The 20,126-nt window shown below is 49.9% G+C and overlaps 1 protein-coding gene across 1 annotated transcript; it reads right to left on the bottom strand.

Annotated features, from left to right (window-relative positions):
• Positions 1-9,077: 9,077 nt before the first annotated feature.
• On the bottom strand, positions 9,078-10,205 carry LOC104325403 (prolactin-releasing peptide receptor-like). The gene has a single exon (XM_069804540.1). It carries the CDS (start codon positions 10,167-10,169, stop codon positions 9,078-9,080), a length of 1,092 nt encoding a protein of 363 aa, XP_069660641.1. The 5' UTR covers positions 10,170-10,205.
• Between the last annotated feature and the right edge of the window lie 9,921 nt (positions 10,206-20,126).

Consider the following 20,126-nt stretch of genomic DNA (forward strand, 5'->3'; position numbering starts at 1 on the left):
CGCATTCATCACTGATGACATCAAGACAGAACAGACATAGCAAGCGGGGGGGGGGGGGGGGCTAAAACCAGTGGAAAATTACCAGGCTAATTTTGTTTGCTGTGCTTGATTGGAAGACAAAGGAGGAAATTTCCAAGAGGTGATTCAGTACACATGAAAAAAATCTGATCCTTCATGTGCATTTATAGCTAATGCTACATCTCAATTTATTCTGAAAAGCAGGACAAAGGATTTCATCATTTGCAGCTGTGGGAGAAACCTGAAGGGTAATCAAATAATGGTAATAATACCTCGCATGTATGTAAGCTCTTTCAAATGATAATCTCTCGAGTGCTTTCTAAAGAACGGCACTGTAATAAATAATACCATCTTCCTCTCAGAGCTGTAGACATCTAAACAGGCTAAGGCGGAATAGCCTGGGCCCTTGCTGTTGTTAAATCCCTCCGTAGGTTTGTCGCTAATATTTTCCCTTTTGAAATATTTTTGTCTCTGATAAGAAGAACCCTGTTGGCTGTACCCTTCCACTAAGAAAACTTGCCAACTTTCTTAACAGCCCAAGGCAGAGAGAGAGGAGAAACAGGTGGCTTTGGGGAGGCTGCACAGGACGTGTGGTTGCTCTTCCATGCCAGGCGCTAAGACGTCCCTGCCCAAAGCTGACGCTGGGGGCTGCGCTGGAGAAAAAGGGTTGCGATTCGGGGGGTGGTCCTTGGAGGTGCCCTCAAACAACTCAGTCCGGGAAGTGTCAGCATCCTGGGTACCGGGGGGTGAGGAAGAAGCCACCAAGTCACCAGAGGTGGGGGGGAGGTTGGAGGGTGGGCATGGAGGACAAAAACAGACTAGCTCGAAACAGGCAGGCTAAAGTCACATGCCTGAACTATTAAAATCACTAACTATAATCAATTTAAGGAGGATCATGTGAGCAAAAAGAAGATGGCGATCTACCAAAGTGCAGTATTACCAATTTCCAAGTCAATGACAACTCAAACCAGATGATCTTGAATGCTCCTGGGCCACGTTCTAGCAGATGGGAGAGCTACAGGCCACCAAATCTCTTTAGAGAAGAGGATCGTGAGGTCTTTAAATACCTGTCTATAATAGAAATTAACTGTAGCTGAGACACATGCAATTGAGAATCGATTGAGCATTTGCAACATGCAAAGACCCCCAACCCGGAGGTCTTTATCAGTTTTACCAAATCAACTGATAACAGGTTTAAGCAGGATGCGAACTGCAGAGCAAGCTGCGTAGGAAGGTCATACCCTGCGTTCAAGACTCTCATGCTAATTAAAAAAACCCTTTAGCTGTCTAACTTTGGGCTAATTCAGTACCTCTTCAGCTCCCAGCAACAGGCTGTCGGAAGGCTCTTTGTGGGTTGTTGCTGAGCCCAAGAGCAGGACCAAGCTGGGAAGAACTATATTTCAACTGACAAGAGAGTTTGCAAGAAGGAAACGTGCTTAGGCAGAATATTCTGCAAAAGTCTTACTAACAGAGGATGGTTCAACAAAATTATCCCTTTTAGACCCGCTAGTTTCTGGCAGCAGAAGCTAACAGTATCTTTTTGAAGAAAGCTCTGCAGAATCAGCCTTCAAGCATGTTTTCATCACCCGTTTATCTAATTTACTTTCATTAAGTAAACAAATGATGTTCCTCTTTATATATCTGGTTTCTTTGAATCACAGACTGTGGCTACTGGATTTCTGGAGTGGTTCTGAATTTATTCTCAGAAGACGCTCAGGTTTTAGCTCACCCTTGCAAAACAGTATTTTCCCATTTCCTGCACATAATTTGGGGAGATGAGCAAAACATCTCAATGGGGAACCTGGGGGTGGGGATTTGTTCTCCTGCTGCTCAATAATGGCAAATTCCAGTCTAGTCGGGAAACATGGAAGAGGAAACCTCGTCCTCTTTGTAGATCAGTTCTCCAGGATTGATATATGTATTTTTTTAAACAGTCCTGCAGACGCGTAAATTTTTTCAGATTATGGGAATGAACGGGTGGTGAGTCTTCTCTTTCAGAACCACCCACCCCATCGCATTAGTGCCTCTGAGCCAGAGCCAGGGGAAAATAAAGGCCAAGAAGAGCTATTTAGGGCAATTTAAAGGGTTTTTATTAAGAGTGAAGTAATAGAGCTTGTGATGGGAGGAAATGAAGAAAGAAAGAATCGACACTGGGTAACAGTCCGTGATTTCCTCCGGTGCCGTTGGAGGACTAATAGCCTAAGGCAAGTAGTAAAACCGCCATCCCTTTAGCTCAATTATCACTAAGTGGGAGAAAATAGTAGGTAGTGTGGACAAGCCCTGTGCGAGGGAAGTGCCAGGATCCTGCCCCTATTCCTTCCATTTTCGAGACCTGGAGATATAAACCTGTATCTGCTGTCTGTTCAGAGCTATAAAATTTTTATAAAACACAGAATCTGTGAACTCTGCCCATTCAGTAAACGTCTCTCATACGACATTCAATTCTCATTGAATTTAGAAGAGGCTTGATTTAACTTTGAAACTACAGGGATTTTTATCGGTGAAGTTAATAAGAAAAGAAAAGGAACTTGCCGAAGAGGGACCTTTCCTTTTCATTTTATTTGTCTGATATTGAACAAACAGTGGAATATATTTTCCTGTAAGAAACTTGCAGGGAATTGGCCTGCATTTCTCAGCAGCCTTTGGGAAGAAATGGGTTTGCACCTCTGGCCACATCCTTATTCCCTGAAGATGAAGGCGAACAGTGCATAGAATGGCAAACTTCGCATGAGTTCCAAAAAACACAAGAAAAGTTGACCCTTCATTACTCGCAAGACTCACAGGCGTGGCCATGGCTATCACACAAACCCATTCCTGGGTGAAAGAACATCACCGAGCAGGTTTTGTGCTCCAATTCTTTTCCTTTCTCACAGTGGTTGAATCTGTCACGCTCATGGGGGACAAGACAGTGTGAGGACGGATGTCACCCCTTTGGGAAACACCACGGACGTGGGGATGAGCTTCGCGCTGCAGCAGCCACCTGCGACCCCATGGGCCACAACAGCTTCGTTAACGCCCCAGATCTTAAATGAGACCGTGAGCAGACCAAGTTTGGTCCGTAGACCTGCACATGGCTAAAAAAACGTCATTCCCAGCTCCCCGCTCCCACAAACCCCACTCCATCTGAAATCCCCCTTCCTTCCGGGATTTTGCAGGTCTTTACCCACCACAACCAGAATCTGCATCTTCTGTCGCTGCTGCTCCTGTCCCTTCTTGTGCTTCTTTTGTTTTGTGTTCAAGGAAAAAATAATTGAAACTGTTGGGGACAGCAGCAGCCCCAGCCTGTCCCAGCTGCATCTATCCCTGTTTCTTTCCAGCTGCATCATTGTTAAACAGTAATAGTTAAATAAGGGCTGACGCTGGATTTAATTCCTTATTTAAGACTTTATATCACAAATGCTCAGACTCTTTGGTTTGTCTTTCTGCATCTTTAGCCAAAGGTCAAAAAGATTTTGTTTTGGCTCTTGTTTGCCACGAGACTAAGCTAGAGGAGAGCCTGGCTCGTGAAGCCCCGAGCGGCATTAAATACTGCGCACTGATGATGTTCTCCAGACCACTTCATCCCACGGGGGGAAACAATCCATATAAAGTGCAGAAAAGCTTTTTCCTGCCTCGAAACTACAGCAAGGGCAGGGAAGCTTCCGTCTGGCAATGGATGCTCCAACCTGATTCACCCAAGGTGACTCTGACTTGGAGGGTAAGTTAGTGCTTTGGGGTGCAGCTCCCACGGCCCCAGCAGGACCCGAAACTTGTCCCCAGTGTCTTCATTTGCTTATCTTGAAGGCATAAAAATAAAAATCCCCATCAGCAGGCATGCCCGGGCTTTGTTAGCAAGATCTTGGCATTGGGAGAAGGGGGTGGCAGGCAGAGCGTGCTGCAAGCCCAGGCTGGGCACAAGGGAGAAGATCCTCCCCCACCATTCCCATAGCAGAAAGGTTGCCAAAAGGTTTGGCAGCTCTGCAACCCAAAGCAGCGCAGCCAGGTGGAGTGAGTTTTGGTGGGGAGAGGAGAGCCCTGTCCTGCCCCTCCCTCTCTCCTGGGGACGGTCACCTGGCACGGAAAATTGTTCCTACTGAGGACAAGTCTCTGTTTATTATTTTTTTTAATCTGAGCCGCTGCTGAAGACAATCTTCTGGAGATGTGTGTGGTATGTGGATGCTTTGATTTCCCTCTGGGACAGGTCGAGGTGGGGACGGGCTTGTCTAGGTGGGAGGGGAGGTCCCAGAAGACCTGTAGGCATCAGGAGGGGATCAGGAGTGCTCCAACCCTGCGATTTGAAAGGAAAGAGGCAGGAAAAAGCTGAATTGGGGAACGGGAAGGGAAAAGACCCCCTGGTCCTCTACCCAGGGGAATTTCCCAGGGCACCCAAGCCCCTGCGGAGCCCCTGGAGCACCCACTCACACTGGGAACCCCGTTCTGATCACCCCACCAGTGTCCCACGCCATCTTGATATTGAACCATTGGGATATTTCAAATCCAAACCACGTGCAAGCCACATAATACACTATTATAAGGTTGGATCAATATACCCCTGGCCGCTTTAGCTCCCATTTGCAGCAGCACTGTCTTTTTTTTATAGTTATTTACTTTACCACATTTTTAAGGATTTGTGTGGGTTTTCCTCGCAGGCTTTGAGCCTGATCTTTCCTTGTGTAGCAGAAAACTTTCAAGCCATGTGGCAAAATAAAGTAAACCACACTGTTGAAGAATAGAGATGCAAGAAGCTCCACGTTTATGTTTAAAACAGGAGTCAGAAAATAGAAGATGAAAAGACACGGTTGCTTTCTTATTTGTGCTGTTTGAAGTTGGCTACAGAAGACAACTGGAACAAGCAATGTTTGAAGTAATCTAGAAAAAATTCTCATATATTTGGCCTTTATTTTTGCTATTGATTCATAGGCAGCAGTTGCACTTGGCAGAGAAACTGCGATTGCCACGTCCCTAAAAGCTCAACTTTGCAAAGGAGTGGAAACCGCCTGGAGAACATGAGCTTGGCAGTTAATCTGTCTGTCTGTCCTCTTCCCAGTGCTGGCTCTGTGCTCTCTCTCTCCCAAAGAAATGCTACCCACAGGTCTGAAATCAGAGCTGCCGGCAAGCAGGCAGCCTCGTCTCGGCCACGTGGCTTGAGAGAGTCGAAATCCCAGAGAATAAACCTGTTCAGTTTGAAATACATTGATTTAAAAAAGCCATCATGAGCACTTTGCTGATTCCTACCCAATTCAGCCTCGTTAGAGGCTTGCTCTGTGTTTAACAGCGCGATTGCAGCTCGGTTGGGAAACACAAGCACCGCATGATTGAAAGGGACTGGGCGACTTAATCACTTCTGCTTATCATTTTTCCAAGCTAATTAAAGGTAGAAATTATCATATCAAGCAAGAGCTGTTTCATGCCAGCCATCAGCAGCTTGTGCTGGCCATGTCCAGCCCTTGCTTGAGAAATTCCCACTGGGTTTTGGCAGGCAGAGTGCCTTTGCCAGCACTTAGTCCCAGATTAGGGGGGACTTACCACCCAGGTCCATTTTCCTGCTGAAGCTGCAAGAGGCAGAAATGCTTTTAGCACCTCCAGGCAATTTTGTGCCTTCCCAGTGCCTCTATCAAAATGCTAAATGGAGAAAAAGCTCTGTTTTGCCCAGGCTGGGGGAAGATAGGATGATAGTTCCCGTCCTTTGACACTCAGAGCTCCCCTTGATGCCACAGAGCACCGGAGACTTTAAAGTGATGCCGACTGTGGAGAAATCATCTGGAATTTGCCCTATTGAATAGGAAGCCCGCATAGTTCCACCCTGAAAATATCCAGCTTACATATACCAGCATTAAAGAATGGCTTTTAAACTTCATTACCAGTTTCTTTGCTGGGTTTTTGTGTTGCCTGCTGATATTCTGGTGTCGGTTTGGGTTTTATGTCACTAATGGGCAAGTTTATTGCATGAGAATATGCCCCGAGATCTGGATTTGTGCCCTTTCCTATAACGCTGGCATTTCCCACTTTGTAATTTGCTCTGGCTCGCCGCTGCTGCTGGCAACATCCCCACCTCTTCGCTTTTCTGGTGGGGAAGGTGGACCTTGGTATCGTCCGTCCCATTTTTTGCAAGCCAAGGCTGCGAGGTTAAAACAGCTGTTAAACAAGCCTAAGCAGGGGGGTGACCTTAAAACCCAGAGGAGAATCAGGATATCCCAATTTTCCCTTCCATCTGCAGGCGGCTTGGGGAGCTCACTCATTGAGGAGTGCTACCCCAAGTGTAGTGGAGCAATATCCGAGGCCAAAATAAGGCTAAAAAAGATGCCATCACAGTTCAACCAGCCGTGCCCACTTGGTGAATGCCCTTCAGCTCCATCCTGAGCTTCACCTAAAGAAGAAACAATTTGGTTTGGGGGTTTACTGGTTCAGGTGAGGGTGCAACGGCCTTGCAGAAGTGAGAAGCAGATTTGCTAGCAAATATTAGGACCGAGAGGCACGTGGCTGGAGGGGAAGCTGTGGGGCCGTGAAGCCGCACTTGCCCAAGCACGGACAGTGCTGCCGGCAGCCGAGGCACCTAACGCTGCGTGGTAGCCCCTCGCGATATCCTGGTCGTGTGCTCTCACACCAAAGCCTTCGGCCAGGGCAGGGCTGACCGGGCAGAGAGAAGGCAGCCAGCGGCTCCGAGGCTGCCCTCGCCCTCGAGACCAATTATTTGCTATTGCAGATTTCCGATAGACAGGTACAGAGTATTTGTAGCCTTGTGGAGAGAAGTGAAAGGGAATGAAAGCACGTCTTGAGCCATTACCACATTAAAAAAAAAAAAAAAAAAAGCAAGCATGTCCAACCTTTTCTCTCCAGCCAGAGCTGCTGCTTTGCAGAGCTCTCCCAAAACCTCAGCCAGCCTCATTTCTCCAGCCCTGATCTCAGACTGACCCCCAAGGGTCTGCCACTGCCAGTGACAGCGACAGGGATAAACATGTCCAAGTTGGCTGTCTTCCTGGGATGTGACTAAGCTGCAGTCCAGGATAGCTTATTTTTGTTGGATTTGAATCAATACAAACACACATGCTGAGCTTTTTAAGCTTTTATTAGAAGGAAGGACAAGCAGTGCACCTCCTGGTTCGCTTTGCTCCTCCAGGACGAGCGATCCAGCCTCTGCCCTGAGCACAACCCTGCGCGGCCACGAGAAAGCTGCGAGAAGCAACCAGAGCGAGTGCTTTGCAGGCACGCAGCGGGGGTCACAAGCATCCACATCACTTTTTGCGTTTGATGGGTCCCCGTCTCCGCCGGTTGCACCACGGATGTTAACACGGTCCTTCTGGGACCACCGTAAAGGTCTTTTAGCAGGAAGGCAAGCGGGCAGCAGCTCTTGCCTGGGCATCACGAGAGCGCATTAGGGATCCTCTTAGGGTCCAACCAGCTGCGTCCGCACCGGAGGATGCCAAGCTGCTCTCTGAAAGCATGAGCCGAGTTAAAACCCGGTTGGGCATCTGGGTGCAAGGAGACGCTGCCTTCTCCGTGTGCTGCTTGCACAGACCCAGCCAACGGGCCACAGACGCACCAGGCATCTGGAGACACCAAGCAGCGTCGGACAAGCCAACGCACCCTTTATCCAGCAGTTTCTGGGTTAGAGCAGCCCATCACCAGGATTCCCACCTCCACCCAAGGAGCTTGAACATGGACGTATACAATCTTAAACAACCCTGGGACCAGAGATTGAGACATCTTCCTCAGCAAACACATCACCCGAGATTTTTCTGGGTGCCCCAACCCCTTGAGTCCTACTCAGCTACGGAGAACAGCAATAATTTCACTGATGTGCCCAGCTACATCTGCCTTGTTTGGTGGCACGCCATCATCTGGTGAAATTGGGACCCACCAGTCTGGTTACAGAGGTGGCTTCTTTAGAAAGTCAAGCAGGTTATGAAAGTCGCCTCCATTCAAAACAAGCTGTCTGCTTTCGGTGACCGTGTGCTCCCACATGGTCTCCGACTGAAGAGTGCACATTTCTGAATGTATGTTGTTCTTTCAACAATGAACCACGGTTTAAAAAAAAAAACAAACGCACAGCAATTTAACTGCTACCTGTGAGACCCGGTGTTCTTCCAGAGGCAGAAAGTGCTATCTGTTGCTTAGGAACAATCTTTATCCTACAAAATGAAGACGTACACTCTCCAAAGAGTTTTTTAAAGGCATGCAATGTGTGTTTGTCTTGCCCAGAAGCTGACCCACCTCCTAAATAAACTGTAGGGAGAAGTCTTCATGCTCCAAATACAGTGCCAGCCGCCTACTATACCCAGCCGTGATTTGAGATATAGTGTATATGCCCCATGCCCAGCCATGGTGTGAGATAAGGTCTGTCAAAGCCCAATGGGGAACTTCCTCATCCCAGGCAGCCCCTGCTTTCCTGCCCCACCGCCCCGGCACTGGCTGCGGCACTTGCTGCACGACCCGGCGCTTGCAGGGCTATGGCTCAGGCATTGCTGCTCGGCATGTAGAGCAAGCACAAAACAGAGGCAGACTTTGGCCATGCCGATGCAGAGGCATTTCTGAAAACTGAGGCTTGTAGAGAACTGCAGCAGGCTAGTTGCGTGTCCAGTCATTAATCTGGATAACTCATCTGTTGTTCTGTTTCAACGAGCCAAGCAACTGTTGTTTCACTGACCCGTCTTTCCAGCTGTCTGTTGAATTGGGGAACCCAAAACATAACACTACCAACTGCTAGCAAGAAAATTAACTCTATCCTAGCTGAAACCAGGACAGGTGGAAACACCTACTGCTCTTCCAGTGTGTCTGTACGTGGACTAGCCAGTACGTCCTGCTCCGAATTACTCTGCCTTTGCCTGTCTGCGGTGTTTGTTGTTGCACTGGTTTGTTTTCCCCAAAGGACAAAAAGTCCTTGAGCTGCTCAGAAGAGCTGCTCCTCGAGGACACAAAGCCCATGGGTTTGTTCCCTGGTGCTCGCTCTCCTTGCCAGGCACGAGGGACTTTTTCTAGGAATGGCAACAAACCACTGCGACCGGCCACCAGCTCCCACGTCCAGTCTAAAGCAAAGCGAACGCTACGTCCAAAAGCAAAACCCATCTCTTGGGGTCCTTCAGTTAAGAGACTCTCGTTTGCAAAGCTATCTTATCCGAGACCCCGGTAGGAGCATCTGCCAGGGTGGAGCAGGTATTGAATCGAGAAGCCTTGCAGGACATAATGCTGGAGCTCTTCTTCTTACGGTAGAAGTAGCTGCTGAGGTGGAACCAGAACTTGTTGTGGAGGGAGGCATAGATGAACGGGTTGTAGCAGGCAGAGCTCATGGCAATCAGGTGACACGAGACCTGGATGACGTTGACGTACCTCTTGTCCAGGATAGCGAACTCCTCGTCGATGTCTCTGATGAAGTTCACCACTTGGAGGGGCAGCCAGCAGATAGCAAAGCACACGACCGAGACGGTGAGCACCCGGAAGGTCTTCTGCTTCGTTTTGGTCCATTTGTCTTGGCAGGGATAGGCAGCGCCCGGGACGTTCCTCCTCCGCAGGTGGTAGGTGATGGCACAGAAGGAGACCGATACCGCCAAAAGCGGGAGCACATAGGACAAGAGGAGCATCAAGCACGAGTACAGCAGCCGCTCTCTCTCTTCGTGCTTCCAAAACTCTTCACAGATGATCATGTCGTGGCCGATGGTGTTGAGATCCAAGTAGTGGGTGTGCAGCGATGTGGGAACAGAGGCCATGATGGAGAGTAACCAAATGGAGGCCACGAGGCAGACGCAGGACCTGCAGCTTATCCTCCTGCGAATAGGGTACGCCACCACCACGTACCGGTCGATGGCGATGGCGGTGAGGGACAGCACCGAGACGAAGACGGTGGCGGCCTGCATCAAGGTGACGAAGTAGCACATGAACATCCCGAAGAGCCAGCCCCGCACCTCGAAGGCGTAGGAGACGGTGAGGGGGACGCAGGCGAGGCACATGATGAAGTCGGCCGCCGCCAGGTTCCCAATCAGGAAATTGGTGGTGCAGTGCAGCTTCTTGGTGAGAGCGATGAGGAGGATGAGGAAGAGGTTCCCCGTGCAGGCCACTGCCACCAGCGTGGCGTAGAGCGGGATGAAGAGGGGCTTCAGCTCCAGGAGGAGGTCCAGGCCAGTGAAGAGAGGGGCTGAGCCATTCTGCCAGGAGTTGTTGGGCAGCTGACCATGAGCCATGCTACCGGTGCCGCTTCTCCACACCTTGAAGTCAAACTGAGACAAGACCGTCAGCCCTGAAGGGGAAAGAAACGCGCTTTGGTTGTACTTCCGGGCAGAAGAACCAGTCCCCAGCGTCCAGGTTCTCTGGCAGAGCCCTGCTGTGGTGTGCCCGCTGACTTAAAAGATGCTGTGACTTTTTAAGAGGGAATGTGCCCCGTGGCAGCCACTGCGGAGCTTCGGTACAGAGAAAATGGGGAACCTGGCTACAAAACGGTTAACCAGCCGGGCGCAGATCTGCCAGTTTGGAGCAGCGAGGACAGGGAAAGCAGCTCGGGATGCCTCATGGATGGTAACCTGGGAGCTGTGCTGACATAAAGCAGAAATCAAAGGCACTCCTGCATTTTTTGCTTTTCATCGTTCCCCCCCAACTCCATCCCGCCCCGCCAGCCCTGCTGCTGCCCTCCAGCCCCCTGGCTCACCAGAAGGGTCTTCTCCACCTCCCTGCCCTCTCCGTCCCAGCCCACCCCACCATTCCCCTGTCCCATGGGGTTATCTTACCCCCTTGGTTATTCCTCCCCCACCCATGGAGCTGGGCTTCTCCGGGCCCGGGTGGATTTCTCCAGCCATCCCTCGCAGCGACCGCGATGGGAGGGAGCGTGTGGGTCCCTGGCACGTCCCCAAAACTACTTACGGCAGCACAAGGAGGGGGGATGTCAAATATATTCTAGCAGAAAGTGGAAGGAAACGAAGGATTACGCTCCAGGACCCTCGTCTTGGACCCCACGCTGTCCAATTTATCGCTTCATCCCCCTCGGCGGGACCTGGACGTTCTTCTTCCGCCCAGCAGAGAGTCAAAGCAGCGGTAATTAAGTAGCCCCCGTAATTAACTGAGAGCTATTACCGTTTTCTACTTCCGAGCTGCACAGGCAGAGCGCCCGCTGCGAGGAACGCAGCTCCGGGTCCCTGCCCGGGGCGGGAATACGAAATCCGGACCGGAGAAGCCAACGCGGTCCTTAATGTGAGGAAGAAATGTTCAGCTTCGTTCCCTCGGGGGGGTCGAGCCGCCCCTTTTGCGCATCGCCGGGGTCCTGCCGCCAGCCCCGGCTCCGTCCTGGGGGTCCGGCTGGGACCGAGCCCGGGGACTCGCTGGGACCGGGGGTCCCGGAGCGGACTTACCTGCCCGGGGGGGCCCGGGGGGGGCCCGGGGGGGCTCCCGGCCTCGCCGGTGTTCCCGGGAAGATGACGAAGAGCGTTTCGTTGGCAGGGTGTTTTTCACCACCGGCGGCCGCGGTGCTCGCTTACATCTGCCTTCGCTCGGGGCGGTGTTGCTTTGTTGTTTGTTTGGGGGGGCTTGCGGGGGTTGATTTTTTTTTTTTTTTTTGCCCCGATGCCTGAGCTTTTCAGCCCGGGAGGAACAGGACGTTCCCACCCGCGGTGCTGGCTATTCCAGGTATTGCCGGGACGCGCACATCCCACCCCATCGATTCGCAGCCGCGGCTCCCCCCGCCTCCAGCCCGGCGGGAGCCCCGGTGCCTTCGGGGGAGGGCAGCGCTGCGCCAGAGGGAGGGGGTCCTGGGGGAGGGGGGCTCCGGGGAGCACCCGCCCGCCCTCGGGGCCAACTCCAAGGGGACCCCGGCAGGGAGGGGAGGGGAAGGGAACGGACCGGGGCGGGCGGGCGCAGGGACCGCGCGGAGCTCCCGGGCGCCGGCAGCGGCCGCCCCATCGGGGGGTCCCGGCCCGGGGGAGGGGGCGGGAGGGGGGGCAGCGGAGGGCGAGGGAACGGGGGCGAGGGAGTGGGGGGCGAGGGAACGGGGGGCGAGGGAACCGGGGGCGAGGGCAGCCCCGCCATGGCGGGGGGGCAGCCGTGGGGTACGGGCAGCCGTGGGGGTGCAGGCAGCCGTGGGGCGAGGGTGGTCCGGCCGTCGGGGGCCACCAGCCAGCTGCGGTGTGGGGCACGGGCGTGGGGCAGAGCGTGGGACCCACGGAGCTGAACCCCGTGTCCGCACCGGCGCCGGCCTCTCTCTTTTATTCCTGGCTGGGGGAATAAAAATGCCATTTTGCATTTTATTCCCCGGGGGAGAAGAAAAAAACAAAACACCAAGCCAGGCCAGGGTCCCAGCCTGCCGGGAGCAGCGCTGGCACCGCCAACCCAAAAGGCGCTGGGTGCTCCCTGTGTCCATCCGACCCCCCGGCCCCGCTTTCCACCGACGGGAAATGAAGCAGAATTGCCCCAAATGGAAACGGGAGCCAGGGCCAGCCATCATGCACCTGTTTTTCTCTCCACCAAACCACCAGCTTTTCCCATTTTCCCGGGAATACCTCGGGCCATCTTTTATCGCAGATGCACTCAAGAACCTCAGTGCTTGCAGGATCAGCGCAGAGGCACACCAGAAATAAGTGACCTTTTCAATCAACAGGCATTTATCTTCAAGGTAACATCAATATTGACAATTTCAAGAGCTTGGGAAAAAAGCTTCGGCACTAAAACGCTCTTTGCACAGACGCTTGAAAAAGCTTCTGCAACGCATGTTGAGTGTTTAGGGACACACAAGAATCGGGAGTAGATTTTTATTTCTTGACTATTCCCTCCTCTGTGTGTTTACAAATAACGTAAGTGTCTTTAAAACCAAATAAAACCAATCTCTCCATATGCTGTTCGCTCTCAGAATGAAGCTGTTAAGATTTCAAATGGCAGGAGTAGGTTTCTTCTATTGATTTCCACCCAAGTTCACTCCCTTTGGGTTGCAAGTCTCAGTTCTGAAAAGAGCTGGCTGTACGGGCTCACGACATCATCGAGCCATGATCAAAGGGTTTTTTCACAAAAAAAAAAAAGTATTTTTGGATTTAGGGCAAGCATGATCCATATGGCTGAAGTCACTAAAACTATTTCTCTCTTAAATTCAGTGTATGTCTGAGTGATGTGTTATACACAGTTGAGCCCAGGTCAGCCGTATGGGCAGAGCCTCAGGAGGTGGTTGGACTTATTTTAACAAGTTTTCTCCTTTTTATCAGAGATGTTACATGCAGTCGGGGCTGTAGGAGCAGGTCTTTAAACCAGGTTTAAGGTCAGGCAGCTCCGACAATGCCCATGCAGAGCCTGGGCTATTGCTCTGCTAAAATAGTACAATTAAACCCAGTGGAGCCGCTGGGGCAGCGTGGCAGGCTTCAGCTGTGCCTAAAGCAGGCAAAGGTGCTTCAGGAGGTGAAACTAATTCCCCAATTAGATATAAAAGGTCATGGCAGGCCTTTTCTGTAAGGGATTGTTGGTGTTCAGTAGTTCTTTTTGCTCTGGTCTCTTGCTGGTGGAGCTGAAGCAATTTGCTAAACTTAGTGATGTAAGTGCTTCACAGAACTTGGGGAAAAAAAAAATTATAGTAGGGAAAAAAAAAACAAGCCAGGTTTGTTCTGCTAGTTGCAAGAGGGAAGAGCTGCCTTTGGTGGTGAGGGGGCTTCTGTCTCCTCTGTGTTACGGTATAAAGGTGCTTTTGTCCCCGTGGAAGAGCTTGATTATGCCAGTCCTGCATCTCCTGCCCCTGCACAGGGCAGAGGAGTGAGAAGGGGTTACCCAAAAATGTAAGTACCAAACAGTGGAGCTGCCGATCTGCCTGTCCTTCTCCTGGGAGCGCCTGCCTAAAGGTGAGCTGGGGAGCATGGAGGGGAAAAAACCCATGAACCTTTTCCCCCCAGCCTCCTCAGCGGCTTTGCGGCTACATAAGCATGCTGGTGGCATCGCCCACCCTCGGGCTTTTGCTCAGGATTTTTCCCTGTGGGTATGTTCCCGAGCTGTCGTATGATGGCAGAGGTGGGGTGCCCCGTGGGGTGGCTGCAGCAGAGCAGGTGGGAGGGGGTGGCTGGACCAGTGGGTCTGTCTTTTGTAAGGCTGAAAGCTTGAAATAAGAGGGGGAATAAAATAAAAGCGTGCCTGGAGTCATCCTCATGCTGTACAGCAATAAGCACAAAGCTCTTGGTAAATGTGAGCTGTTAAGGTTTCGCTGGAGAGGTATCAGGTTGCTGCCTGGGTACCCAGCTGATGCCCAACGAGTTCAGGTAATTAAATGAGCAGGAAAAGAGTGATGGCCAAGTGGAATGAGTGAGCTGGGGCTGGAGGGTGAGAAGGCAGTGTAATCAAGAGCCAGGCGTGAGCATCTACCAGCCCTTCTACCTGCTCTCTTCTTCACCTTACAAAGACCCAGGGCAGTGCATTGGAAACCTGTTTATTTTCTGCCAAAATTGCATGTTTATAGGGGAGATGTCATTGCATAAAGGGATTTCAGGGAATGCCTTTTTTTTGCCTGAAGTTGCTCAGGGCCCTTCCCTGTCACCCTTAAATGCGTGTCTGAGCTGGGGCTTTGCTCTCCCGCGGTGCAGCTGGTTAAGGGCAGCCGTGGGCTTTTCTGCCAGAGCGGGGATGAGGGATGCAATTCATAAAACATATGGAGATCAAGGGAGCGAGCAGTGTCGCTCCCGCCAGCGTGATCGGCAGTGGTGCAGGGTCACAAATCGCTTTTCCTGTGCGGGAGGCTGACGTGTCAGGGTGACTTGCGATGGTGCTGCTGTTTGTAGGTCGCATCTTTCTTTCTGTAGGATCAGCTCGGACCGCGTGCGTGAGCTGCAGTTTCTCTCCAATTCTCTCTTCCACCCCTCTGGCCACCTTTTCTTGCAACCTCTGCCGCATCAGAGCTGCTTTTTCCTCTCCGATGTTTTCCTTTTGCAAATGATTTCCAGCTTATTTCAAGTTAGTGAACTGCCACATGATCAATTGATACGCAGATAAGGATTTTTAGAAGCAGGGGCTTGGGAGAAATTAGCCTTAATTGGGCATTTATTACTGTAACACAGTTGTGTTGTGTGATTAAGAGGAACTGAGTGTTGCTTCAATATTGATTTCAGCGGCAAGACAATGTTAATAATGTATGACTCCTAACAAGATTTGAGTGGCAAACAATAATATCAGTGTCCAGTGACTACAGTAATTACTTGGTTTCCATTACATTATGCAAGAGTGTTATGACAAGCTTGGTAGTAACAAGAGCTGAAATCAACCCCGGGGATAATTACCCTGTTGACCTGAGCAATGGGCAGATCGGGACCGATTAAAGGCTTTGTGCCCCTTGGTTTGTTGTTCAGCATGGAGGGAGCCCACAGCAATCAAACTACAGAAAAACCTTTTCTTTTCTGGGCCAAAAATGCTCTGCAGTCAGCGGAGGGGCCGTTCGTTAGGAGGCACGAACCTCCTCTCTCCCAGCTCCGTCAGGGCAGCGATTCTGGCTGTGCCTGGGTCCTGCACCGGATGGTTTGCATCCGCAGACTCAGCCCTAGCAGCAAACTTGGCGTGTTGTTTTCTGGGTCGTAATGGAATTTTCGTGACTCCCCAGGTTCAAGCGCCTTCAATTTGCCTCGGGAATGGCAGGAAGAATTGGCTGGGGGTTTGCGGTTGTGGCTTCTGCGTAGGACTTGGATCCTAGTCCCAGCTGGACAGGGAAAGGGTTGATCTTGGAGAGATCCCAAAGCATATAAAGACTAAAAACAAAGCTGAAAATGTTTGGAAGGGCAAGGGAGGGGGGAAAGGCTCCCTGGCCAGCCCCTGCAGCTGAATTCCCTGTGGACTCTCTAATGGTCTTGGGCCATTTACTGTAGGGCAGCGGATTGTGAAGGCACTGGGAGGGCAACAAGCATCCAGAAATCCACCCCAGGTTTGCTAAGTTTGTCCTGGAAAAAAAATAAGCAGCCGCTTTCTCCTGACCACAAACACCATCTTTCAGCTAAAATACTGTTATGAAGTTTTTATTAGAAGTGTCAGGACAACAATTGCAATTTTAAAGCTCTCGGCTCTTCAGAAATACGCTGTCATGAAACAGCTTCGGAGCACTTATTGCCCCTTGTGAAAAGATTGGGGCTTTGTAATTTTTATCTTTTCTTTTTTCTTTCTCCTGCTGAAGGAAGAACAAATCTTTGCTTCTCCACAGGCATCGCTTTGAAGTCAGATGTATTAATTACTGTATGCCCCATAATAAGGGAGTGTGTTGTAACAGGGTTGTTTGTTATTTAACGTGGCTGGGGTACTTGGCTGCCAGATCCAAAGCAGGTCATTGCCCATCTGCTCCATTTTCCCTAGAAGGCTCTGATTCCACAGGCAGGATCTTTTCCTTCATAGCCTACTTAAATAAGGGAAAATTAAAAATAATCATCAACTGGAATTTTTTTGGTAACAGGAATGGAAATTGTCAGACCAGTCCTGGAAGAAGTTTGGCAAAACTCTGACTTTTGGTGAGAGAAAGCTGTTAATTTGTCTCAATCTGATGAGAGTGGGTCGGTGTTATTAAAGCTGGCTGAGAGCTGACTTCAGGGGCGAACACTCATTGCTGCCAAATAATCAGCAGGAAGAAAATCATCTTTGTCTCCTTATCACAGTCTGGCTGAGGGCTGCTGTTAATTTTAAACAGCAGAACAATCTGATAAGGAAAGCAAAAGGCTCTTAAAAGATCATTTGAGATGAGAGATGGGCGTTTGAACATGACAGCAGAATAATGAATTGCAGGGTGGCTGGGACAGGGTACGTCCAGCCCAAGGCTTCATCCAGCTCCAGACACACCATGGCCAGGGCAACCCGGCAGCAGTGCTGGGAGCTTTTTCCTCTGCGTGTGCTTATCCTGGAAAAAACTTTTCTGACCTTTCTTTAGTGCTTCCAGAGACCTGGTAGGGTAAGTCACTCTTATTCCAAAGCTCGTATTGCCCCACACCAGAAGTTTCTGTCTCTGAATGGAAACAAGTGAGGGATTCGAAAGCTGCAGCCCGCCCTGCTGGTCCCCAATCCGGGAGCTGGCGATGCTTCTTGAAGCATCAGTGCTTGAGGCATCTGCTATGACATCCTGGTGTCTGTCCTACCCCGTACAGATGATGACCAGGAATCGGAGCCTCCTGTGATTTCATCCTTTTCTTTGTGTGTTGGTCACCAGGTTGGCTTTTAGAAATAACCGCAGGTTCCAGCACTTGCAATACATCTCCAGAGAGCAGCGGGCGCCGGACCCCCCCAAAGCTGCTCCTGAAAATGTCAGTCCTCATCACCTTTCCTGCAAAATGGCAGTCACGGCGCAGACCTTCCTCCCACAGCAGGTTGCAGTTTTTCCTAACCTGAGATTCTAGAGAGCCTGTCAATTAAAAAGCAGGATGGAATATTCTCAGCATCATTATCCGGTGCTGCCAGCTCATGCTTCAATTGGATTGATTTTGTCGGTTCAAGTACATGGCAAGCAATCTTTTTGTGCCCTGTATGGGCGCGGGGAGGATCAGACTGCCATGAGCGCATTTATCAGCGTCTGTCAAGTGTGGATAAACGGAGCCGACCCTGATGCGTGCGGTCGTGTCACTGGAGGCAGCTGCCCGTGCTCATTTTCCCACGGATACATGTGAATCCTAGCAATGGGCTAAATTTGTGCACCGGCTTGTGCTTGATGGGTATGGTTAATGAATGTTTATGGCCAATTATATTCCACAGAGACACTAACCAGCCTCAGCCATTGCCTGATTATTTTTTTTCTCTTAGTCCCTCACTGTTTTAGGTGCTGCTTTCAACAAAAAGGTGCTGTGAGGCACCTGTTCTCCAGCCCCCTTTCCCTCCTCCCATGCCTTTCCTTGCTGCCCGACGTGCTCCGTTAGCCCAGCTGTTGTTTTGGCCGGCAATATCTGCAGCAATGGCCCTCACGTTGCTCTGATGAGGCAGCAGTCGGATTGTCTTAGATTTCACTTTATTCTGCCTTATCTTGAAAACAAATTGCTGGCAGCTTGATTGTGGTGATGTGTTACAATACCACTGTGATCCATCTCTCTGTTTAAGGGGTAGAGAAATGCTGTTTCATGCAGAGAAAAGGCTAGTGTTGTCTTTAAAAGGTACAAACCAGAGGGGGGCTAACACTTCCTTTGTGATTACTAGTTTCTCACACCTGAAAAATCATCTTCCGTATTTGATAGCAGGGCTTTGCTTGTGCATAACAATCTAGACACGGTGCTTTCAGACACTGCTACTGTGGACCCATCTGCACCTACTGATAGTTTGCTTTTTCTGTATTGCTATGCTGCTATCAAGGGCTCATCTTTTTGTTTGGATTGGTGCAACTCCTGGCATGTGAATTAGTTCCACCTATAGGAAGGCTGGTGTTGCTGTATAAGCGGGGGGAAAAAAAAAATCCCTAGTGAAAATGCTGCTTGTACCAGCAAGAGTTTGTTTGATTGATAGGAGCTAAACAGTTTGCTTTTCCTAGAATAAACCATAATAGCTTAAAGTAAAGTCCTTGCACAACACCACTGCCCGGATGCATCACGCTTTTTCATGTATTCACGGTTTAGGCGGTCTTGTAAAGAAGTTCTTAAAGGTCTTAACACAGGAGTTCTTGCTGTCCTTAAGGTGATTTAAGTATAGGCCCATCCCAAGTCTGCTTTTTTCTGGGTCAGTGTCCAAAGGACGGACCACGTGAAAGCTCCCGGCTTGTTCTTCTGAACCACCTCTGTACTGCAGTGCCTTCACTAGACGGTGTCCTTTTCCTTGAGAAACAGAGGGTTAGACTACTCAAGTCTAAGTGTTTCTATATGGTAAAAGTGTGGTTAGGTTAAAACTAGATAAAAAATAGCATGTGTGTTTACAAAATAGCTTTTTTTTTAATCTTTTCCTTGTTCTTATGCGGATAGATCAGGTCTTTGAGTCCTACTGTTTACATCCCAGCCAAGTCAGACAGCCTTTGGAGCAAGCCTGCAAATTGATAGGGCTGGATCTATTGCTTGATCTGAAGGCAGTCTCCAATTAAATGCCAATCTATAAGCACTTTGGCAGGTTTAATTCTCTGCTGAAAAGATGATGCTGCAGTGCTTCAGGACCTAATTTACTGTCTTGTGCTGACATTACCAATCAACAGCCACAAACAGAGGAAACTGGTATTTCTTCCCAACTTGTGTCCAGCATGACAACTGAGCAAAACCACGCTATTCTGTCCTGCGCTCCTTCAGCTTTCTTGGCCATACCAGAGCCAGTAGAGCTGACATTACACTGCTGGAAGCTAACCGACCCTTTGACAACACAAGATGCTGCTCGGCGCAGGAGCTGGTATGCCTGGCGGGGACGGAGATTCCCTGACGGAACTGGATGTGGCTGCTTGCAAGGGTTGCTTCAATTACCCATTGAAGTGACCAGCACTAGTTCTTTTCTCCTCCTCCCTCACAAAGCATTTGACCTTCTGGCCTCCATCCTGCTTGGTATTGATTTGTTCTGGTCTTTTATTTTTTTAAATTTTTTTTTTACTGAGAGTCCCTGGTTCCGATGAAAATGATCAGTGCCTGCTCTCCATGCGCGGTCATAGAACTTACTCCCTGCCATCCCGGCAGAGCGTGCTTTACAAATGCAAAGGGGTGAAAGAGCTGGTCTTCCCTGCTGGGTTTGAACAGCTCCTCCTGCATAAAAAGCTACTCAGAGTAGCTGCTATTTTGGAGAAATCGAGGCAGATGACCTTCCTGTTCTTCAGTTATCTGTACAGAAAAATACACGTAACTACCCAGCAAAGGACCTGTATATGTCTTGTCAGAGTATCAATGCAAATTCAAAGACCTTGGCTAATTCTTTATTTGGACAACAGTTCTGCCCCAGGCCCTTTCCTTGGACTTCTGAGCTATTTTTAAAAATGAAATAGTGAGAGCTACTCTCTCTAAGGTCCCTTCTCTAGAGGAAATGCTAGGTTATGTGGTCCTGGAACCATAAGTGTTTTACTACAGTTATTCTGAATACATTTCTTTCTCAGATTGCTTTAACAGGAATAGACAAAATAACATAAAGCATTTTCACAGTCATTGCCAATCACAAGAAGGAAATGTATTGACTACAAAATAGCCTGGGTACAGACAGAGAAATTGCATCTTTCTCTCTTTGTACATACCTTTCTGGTAAATACTCGGAAGCATCTTTGTTATAGCTTGACATCACAGGTGAGAGAT

Source organism: Haliaeetus albicilla, chromosome 16, assembly GCF_947461875.1.
Source record: "Haliaeetus albicilla chromosome 16, bHalAlb1.1, whole genome shotgun sequence".
Lineage (NCBI taxonomy): Eukaryota > Metazoa > Chordata > Aves > Accipitriformes > Accipitridae > Haliaeetus > Haliaeetus albicilla.